At 59.3% G+C, this 9339-nt stretch overlaps 1 protein-coding gene across 1 annotated transcript in view; it reads left to right on the plus strand.

Annotated features, from left to right (window-relative positions):
• Positions 1-636: 636 nt before the first annotated feature.
• TBX2 (T-box transcription factor 2) overlaps positions 637-9339 on the plus strand; it is a 10247-nt gene continuing 1544 nt past the window's right edge. The window contains exons 1-7 of the mRNA XM_085302947.1: positions 637-1088; positions 2157-2424; positions 4911-5057; positions 6141-6217; positions 6338-6507; positions 8208-8824; positions 9286-9339. Coding sequence (XP_085159073.1) covers positions 724-1088; positions 2157-2424; positions 4911-5057; positions 6141-6217; positions 6338-6507; positions 8208-8824; positions 9286-9339 — 1698 coding nt within the window. The 5' untranslated portion in view covers positions 637-723. The remainder of the gene's footprint in view (positions 1089-2156; positions 2425-4910; positions 5058-6140; positions 6218-6337; positions 6508-8207; positions 8825-9285) is intronic.

Genomic DNA, 9339 nt, shown 5'->3' on the forward strand with positions numbered 1-9339 from the left:
CTTCCCTCCCTCCCTCCTCGCCCTCCCCCCGCACCCCGGAGCTTGGCCGGAGCTGTCAAAACCACGCCTATGCAGATCCACAATTGGTCTGAAACGCGTAAAATCAGCAATCAAGGGGGCTTGGCTCATTAGCGGGCGGATCAGAGCAGGAAGGACATGTGAGATAGTCACAGTTTTACAGAGATCAGGACAAGATCTAACCGTTTCCACTCCGGCTCCTTTGGCCATGGGCAGCCCTGGCCCCAGCGCCGTCCGCGCAGCGCGCAGCCGTGCCGGCCCCGCCGGGGCGCAGCGTGGGCCCGCGGGGGTGTGAGGGCCCCCGCGCCCGCGGCTCCTCCGCGCAGCCCAGCGCCGGCTTTTGTTTCTATTTTAGTGTTGTTAAGGACTTTACCGGGAGAGCTTGCTCCCTCTCCCTCTCTCGCGCTAGCTGCAACAACAACAAAAAATAAGGACCTACTGTCTCCCCTCCGCAGACCGGGAGTCCCAGGAGCCGGGAACTGCCTCTCTTTTTTCCTTTTTTTTTCCTCCTTTTTTTTTTTTTTTTTTTAAACAGACCTAGTTCCGCTGTTTTTCGGGGTTTTGTTGGTTTTTTGTTTTGTTTTGTTTTTGATTTTCCTTCCTCTACCAGAGACTCGAGCGAGTTCGCTGGGCAAGGAGGGGGGGGAATACAAGTATTTTTGTAAAGGGAATCCCTCTTTTCCTCCTGCATTTGTGGATGCACCGATGAGAGATCCAGCCTTCCCGGGGACTGCAATGGCTTACCACCCCTTCCACGCACCCAGACCAGCCGACTTCCCCATGTCTGCTTTCCTAGCAGCCGCCCAGCCGTCGTTTTTCCCCGCTCTGGCTCTGCCGCCGGCGGCGTTGGCTAAGCCCATGCCGGACCCCAGCCTGGCCGGGGCGGCCGAAGCCGGGCTGCACGTCTCGGCGCTGGGCCACCACCACCAGGCAGCCCATCTGCGCTCCCTCAAGAGCCTGGAGCCCGAGGAGGAGGTGGAGGACGACCCCAAAGTGACGCTGGAAGCCAAGGAGCTTTGGGACCAGTTTCACAAGCTGGGCACGGAGATGGTGATCACCAAGTCTGGAAGGTAAGAGCCGGCCCCGCGCAGCCCCGCGCAGCCCGGCCCGCACCTGCGCGACCGCGCAGCGCCCCTCTCTTCCCGGCCCTTTCCCCTCGGCTTGGTCCCCTTCTCCCCCGCCGCTTATAAAATCCACCCCCGTGAACTAACCGCGAGCGAGAGCAGCCGAGATTTTCGATATCTTGATTTTTTTCTGTGCGTGTTTCATCCCTCTCTTCTAGCTTCGCCCTCCTCCCGCACCGCAATTATTACTTTTTTAAAGCGCGATCCCGAATTAAATTTGTACGCAATAATTTTAAACCCCTTAATCCCTGATTAACATGTGTTTACATTTCTCTTTGCGGCTTCTCGCCGCCCAGGAGCATTTCGTTTCCCACTTCCAAACTTTCCGCCGCCGCCGGGGTCGCCCCCGGGCCGCGCCGCCGCCGGCTCCGCCGCGCCCCGGCGCTCCCGGGCGTCCCCGCCGGGTCTCCAGCTCCCGCCCCGGCTCCCTCCTTTCGCGGGGAGCCTGGCACGGAGGGAAGGTGGAGCCCGGCTCGGGGCCGCAGGCTTGCTTCGTCTGTGCTGCGAAAGTGCCTTTCTGGAGGGAARGGGAAGAGAGTTAAATTGGATCCGGGATGTGTTTTCATCCCTGCCCTTGATTTCCTGAACTGGGATTTTGAGACTTTTCCGTGTTTTCTGTCCCGTTGATGGAGCAGAACTGGGTTAGAAGTAGTAATTCTTGGCTGTGAAAAATGCCGGGAATTTACTGCGCGATCTAAACCAAAAAAATTTTGTAAAAGAATGTTTTTTTGGCCGCGGCCGAAGGGGAGGCTTGGCGGCCCCCGGGCAGCGCGGGTTTCCGCGCTCCGCTCCAAGGCCCGGTTGCGGCGCGGGCCGGGACGCGCCGTCGGGGCCGGCCCGGTGGCTGCACACACCACACACGCACACGCATGCACACGCACGGGGGGGACCTTCCCCCACGTCTCCGCGAGCAGCAGGTTGCAGCCCCGCTCCCCGGGGGCTTCCTGCCCTCCGCGCTGCTGCTCGGCCCCGAAGGGCGGCTCTGCCCTTTCCGCGCTCTGCCTCTCTCCCCAGGAGGATGTTCCCCCCGTTCAAGGTGCGGGTCAGCGGCCTGGACAAGAAGGCCAAGTACATTTTGCTCATGGATATAGTTGCGGCCGACGACTGCCGGTACAAGTTCCACAACTCCCGCTGGATGGTCGCCGGCAAGGCCGACCCGGAGATGCCCAAGCGCATGTACATCCACCCCGACAGCCCCGCCACGGGCGAGCAGTGGATGGCCAAGCCGGTCGCCTTTCACAAGCTCAAGCTCACCAACAACATCTCGGACAAGCACGGCTTTGTAAGTGCGGCTGCGGGCGCGCCCCCGGGGCAGCGGGGAGCACTACGGGGCTTCGCGGCCCTGCGCCCCCCGGGCACCCCGCGGCCCTGCCGGCCGGGCTGCCCCGCAGCGCCCACGGCCCTTCCTCGTCCCCGGCCCCGCCGGGGCAGCTCCCGGGACGCGGCCATGCCGGGACGGCTCCCCCCCAGGGAGAAGCGGGGGCTTTGGGCCGTGGGGGAGCCCATGGAGGCAGGGTGCTGCTACCCGGGGCCGCACTACCGCATCCGCCGGCCTGTCCCGCCGGCCCTGCCCAGCTCCCGGCACTCGGCGGGGAGCAGGATTTGGGGGGGTGGACACGGGGAAAGGGGGGTCGGGAACGCGGACAGGCTGAGGCCGTGCCCGAGGGGGCGGCCAACCCGGCCGTGGTGGCGGCGAGGAGCAGCCCCGACGGCTCCGCGGGGCAGGTGCCGCCCGGCCGGGAGAGGCCGGGGGGACCCGGGGAGACCAGGGGGGAGCCCGGAGGGGGCGGGGAAGCCTGGCGATGCCCCGGCGTTTCGGGTGGCGGCGAGGCACCTGCGCGGGGGCCGCGGGGCCCGGGGGTGCGCGCCGGCCCCGGCGGCTCTTTGCACGAAACGTTTCCGAAAGGCGGTCACACGCCCCGATTTATTTCTTTATTGATCACGTCTGCATCGCCTCCCGGAGGGAACAAAACCGGCAGTGTCTTAGCGATGTGCAGAGAGCCCCCGAAAGCGGGGTCGCTCCGAGAGGGGAGTTTGATCCTCCGTGAAAGCAGCACGGGGGAAAAAAAATCACAGCAAACAAGCAAGCTATCTTTAGCCTCTGGACAAGCATTTAGGGCGATAAAGGGAAAGTTCATCGTCCTGCGTTTTTGATATGGTAATTAACTGGGATTTGAAGCCCTCGGCGTGTCAGTCAATGCCGTGCAGGGGCAGGCAGCCCTCGCCGGGGGGGCTGCGAGCCGCAGCCGTATAAGCGGGTGTGAGGCGTGAAGGAGAGCTCAGGTGGGGAAATTACCTCCCCGTGTAACTTTTTTTTTCTTTTTTCCTTTCATTTTCTTTCTTTCTGTGTATGTGTGTATATATATATGTATATATATATATATATATATATACATTTTAGGCAGGAAACAGCATGTAGGTTAAATAATACATTGCAAGGCTATTTATAGACTGCAAGGTAAATCGATAGCAAGGGAGTCTAAAAAATAGCATATTTTGATACTAGGGAAAAGCTTGTTTGRTTGAGCGTTTTTAGCAGTTCACCTCCTCCAATTAAAGATTTCTGGCATGTGTCGTTTTCCAAAATCCGGAGTGTGTTAAATCTGGGAGACAAGGGTTTAGCCAGTGCCCATCTGGTCAGAGAGGAATGATTATTATTATTATTATTTTAAGGAATGCAGCTTTGCACGCCTGAATAAGAATTTTTGCACCGTTTTCATGATAAATCTCAGCAAGATTATACCAATATAACAGTGATCTGACAGTTCATCAGCAGGTGATTATTGCTGGGGTTAAAAAAGGGGGGGGATTTTTTATTGCCTTCTAAAACGAAATGAAGTGATAATTATTTAGCCATTTGGCCGATGTTATTTGACAATAATTACTCAAGCTTTCGCCGCTCCTCTACCATTTCTGTGCTGTTAATACTGCATTTCAGCCTGACCACAGCAGGCTCTGGAATTATTAAATCCCCGTCAGGCTGGGAAAGGCCGCCGGGGCGGGCGGTGAGGAGGCGGCACAGCGCGGCTCGGCGCGGCTCGGCTCGGCGCGGCTCTGCCGCAGCCCCGACCTGCTCYCGCGCCCGCTCTGCAGCGCTGAGGTTTCAGCGAGTTCCAAATATCCTAAGCGAAATTACAATATATACTTTTCTTCTTCTTCGGGGGATAGAGAACTGCTTTGCGTGTTGACGAGAATTTCAGACACCTGGTTGGGGAAAAAAAAATGTCCGTTCCTTCTGCAGCGTTGCTCTGAGACATAAATTTAACATGGCTCGCAGTGAAATGCTCCTTTCACGAGTCCAGTCGCTTGCTTGGTAGCTAGAACATTTTTTTTCTGCTACAGACAACTAGATATCTAGAGGATTATTTTTTTCTTTTTGGTGAGGTAGGGTATTTTTTAAAAGGACAAATACTAAAAGCAAACAGAAACGCGTCGAAAAACTGGCTCTCGTTTTCAAGGACGTAATAAAGCGGGGTGATGCGTTTTGCTGCTTTACTACTCTACTTCACATCCCGCCTTTCCGAAGAGGTTGCTGTGCCTCCCTTTTCCCCGGGACCGCCTTATCTGGGGACAGATTGTACAATGACATAAACAAAAAAAGAAATCTCCCTTTCTCTGGCGTCCGCCGGCATTGTTTCCTCACAATGATTTTTTTTTTTTTTCGGGAGAAAGTGGTTTATAGATGTGTAGATAGATTTGGGTGTATTTATAGCACGGGATCTGAGCCTGATGGCAGCCCCTCGCTCTTTCCTCTCGCCCCTGCCCCAGACCATCCTGAACTCGATGCACAAGTACCAGCCCCGCTTTCACATCGTCCGGGCCAACGACATCCTCAAGCTGCCCTACAGCACCTTCCGCACCTACGTGTTCCCCGAGACCGACTTCATCGCCGTCACCGCCTACCAGAATGACAAGGTAAGGCCTGCGTGTCTATCTGTCCGTCTGTCCATCCGTCCGCATCGGGAACGTGCGCAGCAGGACAGGTTTGAAGCAACAGGAGAAAGGTTAAATCTGAAGCATCCAGAGCAGGCAGCACCCGGCAATTTATTATTACTTTTATTACTATTACTTTTTATTTATTCGTTTTTATTGCCTTCCTGCTGCGGGCTTTTCCGCACCYTTGGGGCGCTGCTCGGCGCCTTTCCTGCGGCACCCAGGTAGCAAAGAGGCGGCAGCGCGGGCCTCGGCCGCCTTGAAGGAAGGTGCCCTGGGCCTGGGARGAGACAAAAAACAGAGCAAGATAAGCTAATTTTAGTTGCTTTCGTGATTTAGCAAGTGTCGCCCCGAGAGCAGCGCAGCCAGGACCGCCCGATGGGGAGCTGGGAGCCTCCATCGGTCCTCTCCGAGAGTTGTGTGTGTGTGTTTTAACCCAAAAGCTGACCCCCACCTCCACCCCGGCTGCTGATGTTAATTGACAGCTCTGTCTGAGGGTCCTGGTGGGCTTGTTCCCCTCGTAAAGTTTATGGCGAAGAGTCACAATCGATTACAGAGCACCTCGTGTCCCCGCCGGCCGCCAGCAGCACGGCGCGGCGCGGCGCGGGCTGCCGCCGGTGCGCCCCGTCGGGCGGCGGGGCCGCGGCTTCGCGCGCCTCCCGGGCGGAGGAGATCACGCATGCATTTTTAAAGCGCCCATCTCGGGGACATATTTCAAAGGCATGCATTATTGAACGCCCTAATGTCGCCGGCCCCATAAGTTCGTCGCGGGCAGAGATAAGAATAGCTTTTAACCAACGCGGCGAGGTTCAGTCGCCATCTTCCCTCCAGGGGGCCGTGAAAAATAACTTCCTATCATTAAAACTCTATTAATAATTCAAGCCAAAACCTCAGCATCATTTTTAATAAAGCGTGCGGTGTGTTAAACCGGGGCCCCCGCCGCGTGTGCCGCAGCGTTTGCAACGCGCCATGCGCGGGGGGCGACCCGGCGCCGTCGGGGGAAGCCGCGCCGTCGGGCCGCGGGGGAGGCCGRGCTCACGCCACCTCCCTCTCTCTGCCCCCTAGATCACCCAGCTGAAAATCGACAACAACCCCTTCGCCAAGGGCTTTCGGGACACGGGCAATGGCCGGCGGGAGAAGAGGTAAGGTGCCGCGCGACCCACCTCCCTCCCCGCCCCCGGCTCCGCTCCGCGCAGCCCCGCTCCGCGCCCGCGGAGCCCCGGGGGGCGCCGCTGAGCCGCCGCCTCTCGCCCCCCGCGCAGGAAGCAGCTGTCGCTGCCGTCGCTGCGGATGTACGAGGAGCCCTGCAAGCCCGACCGCGACGGCGGCGAGTCGGACGCCTCCTCCTGCGAGCCGGCGGCGGGCCGCGACGCGCTGCACTCCCCGGGGGGCGCCGTGCCCAGCCCCCTGCGCCTCAAGGGCAGCGGCAGAGGTAACGCCGCGGCCCCCGCGACGGCGCGGCCCCCCGACGGGCTGGGGTGGGGGGGGGAGGACGGAGGGAGGCGTCGCCCCCGCGAGCCCCCGGGTCGGGTTTCAGCGAGCCCCGCGCGCCTGCTCCGCCGTCCTCATTAGCCTCATTAGGAGGGTCGCTTTAAAAATTAACCATCGCTCCGCGGGCTGGTGGGCTGCAGGCACGTCGCTGCGGAAAAGCGAGGGGTGGATGAGAGCGAGCTCGCAGGGAGGAGAAAGGAAAAAAAAATCCCAATCCCCCCCCCCCAAAAAAAAAGATGGGCACGAAATAGCCAAGGGTCTCAAACGACAGAAATAGAGCTGGTGAGAAAAGGCGCATGGTATTTACGGTTTGCAACGTTTTCCTGTTTATATGTTAGTGTAAACAACAAGTAATAGCAATGCAAGCCGTATGCTGCACGCTTTTATTCRGCACTCCTTGTTGGTGTACAGCCCTGCCTTTAGTGGCTAACTTAAATTCCCTTGCAAAATAATAATAATAATAATAATGCATTTGAAAAGGAAAAAATGTTGTAACTCCGGGGCTTAAAGCTAGTAAATTAAAATGAACGAGCAGTTCCCACATTGCAGTTTTTAGATGCTGAATTTAGTCTTGCTGCACTATCAATCTGCTCCTCTTTAAACCAGCCATCGTCTCCAGACCTGATTCTTTGTGGAAGTTCATCAAAACTACAAAAAGCACCACTGCCCCGGCGGGGTGGTTTGTTGCACCCCTCACCTCTTTCAAAGCCTTCCCAGAGTATTCACCCCAGGCTGCCGAGCTTCACCCACCCGCAGCAAAACGCTTTYTTCGTTTAGCGGGAGCTGTGGGAGACGGCGCGGAGGGGGCCGCGGGGTGCCCTGCCCCGCCGGCGGGGGCTCAGGTGCTTTTGCAGTAGCGGGGCTCTGCTCCCCTCGGCTTTGTTACAAAYGCGCATTTCCGCAGCTCCGGCCGCCTTCCCTCTCCCTCCTCTGAGAGCTCTAAGCGTTTTTTAAATTAAAGCTCTTATAGGAAACACTGTTAACATACCTCTTTGCTTAAAACTGCCTCTTTAACTTGACGCAACCTTCACATTTGGAATAAATCCACGGAGCCCTGTTGATCAGCTCCGTGTAATTAAATATATACAGAATCATTTCCTCCTAGCGCTGTCCACCCGCCTGCCTTTTCTTCATCTCCCTGCTCCGCAGCCCCTTTGAGTTTGCAGCTAACGAGGATGATGCTGTAATATATTTTGGTCCCCCATCAAACATGTTTTTCCTGTTTGGCCGCGCAGCAGAACTGCTGTTGTTAATCCCCTTTCCCCAGAACCGCCGCGGCGCGAGGGCCGATTTCTGTCCCCTAAATAGGCTGAGTTGCTCCCATTAATAACAATGCGGACCTTTCCCTTTGCAAATTCTCCTCGATGCCGGGCGCTTGCTGGTGACCCGCTCCTCAGCTCCCACCGCCTTTTGGTCAGGCGCTGGCGGGGATGGGCGTGCTGGTGCTGGGCGCAGCCCCTGGCAGGGACCCCCCCGGTGTGGGGCTGGCKAGAGGGTCCTTTGGGAGAGGGTCTCTGCTCCTGGGGGAAGGATGCTGGGGAGAGGGGCACTGCTCCTGGGGGACCGGTGCCGGGGAAAGAGGCTGCCTGMGGGTGCTGCTGCTCTGGCCCAGGGTGCCCGACACCTCCGTCCTTTTCGCAGAGGAGAAAGCGGGGGCTGACAGCGACCAGGAGGCGGAGAAGGTGCCCGAGGAGCGGCCGGCCGGAGCGGGCAGCCCCGGCGGGGAGGACACGACGCCCCGCGGCAGCCCCCGGTGTCTGGAGGAGCGGAGCAAGGAGAGGCACAGCCCGGAGAAGGGCAAGGACGGCACGTCGCCCAAGGAGGGTCCCGTCGTCGAGGGCCTGTTCGGCCTGCGGGGCCTGGAGAAGGACAAGGTGGAAGGGCGGAGGAAAGAGCCGGAGCCGGGCAAGAAGGAGGCGGAGGGCGGCGGGCTGGGCAAGGAGGCCTTCGCCCCGCTGATGGTGCACACGGACAGCCCCCCGCACCTGAGCGCCGGGCACCTGCAGAGCCTGGCGCTCTCCGGCCTCCACGGGCAGCAGTTCTTCAGCCCGCTGGGCGCCGGGCAGCCACTCTTCATCCACCCAGGACAGTTCGCCATGGCCCCCGGGGCCTTCTCCGCCATGGGCATGGGACACTTGCTGGCCTCGGTGGCYGGCGGCAGCAGCCTGGAGAACGGGGCCCTCTCGTCGGCCCAAGGCGCYGCGGGGACGGCCACCCCCTTCCCGTTCCACCTCTCCCAGCACATGCTGGCCTCTCAGGTAAGCCTGCGGCCCAATCCACGTGTCCCGGCCCCCTGGTCCCACCGCGGCGCGACCCGGAGGGAGGCGACACCGTCTGAAGGCTCCTTTGAGGAGGGAACTTGCTTTTCTTTTTCTTTTTTTTAAAGTTTATTCTTTTTTYCCAGCCACTGTTGCAGCTCYGGTATGGGTGTGGGGGRTGTGGGCWGCCCCGCGTGTCCCCGGGGATGGTGGGGGCCCTTTTGCATTGCCGAGCTTTGCAGCAGGTTTTAGTTTAAAGGCGAGTGAGGGCGCGCGGCTGGAGGGCTCTGGCACTTCCTTCCCAGTTCGCCGTTGCCTCCCCGCCGTGGGTTTGATTCCCCCTGGTGCTGCCAGGACCCCTGCACCCCCCGCCCCGCTGCCACAGGGCGTCTTGGTTTGAGGTGGGAAACGGGGGTGCCGCGAGGCGGCCCGGCGCTCACGGGCTCTCCGTCTCTCCGCAGGGAATCCCGATGCCCACCTTCGGCGGACTCTTCCCCTACCCCTACACCTACATG

This window comes from Rhea americana, unplaced genomic scaffold (genome assembly GCF_003343005.1).
Source record: "Rhea americana isolate MKP2758 unplaced genomic scaffold, rheAme1 scaffold_194, whole genome shotgun sequence".
Lineage (NCBI taxonomy): Eukaryota > Metazoa > Chordata > Aves > Rheiformes > Rheidae > Rhea > Rhea americana.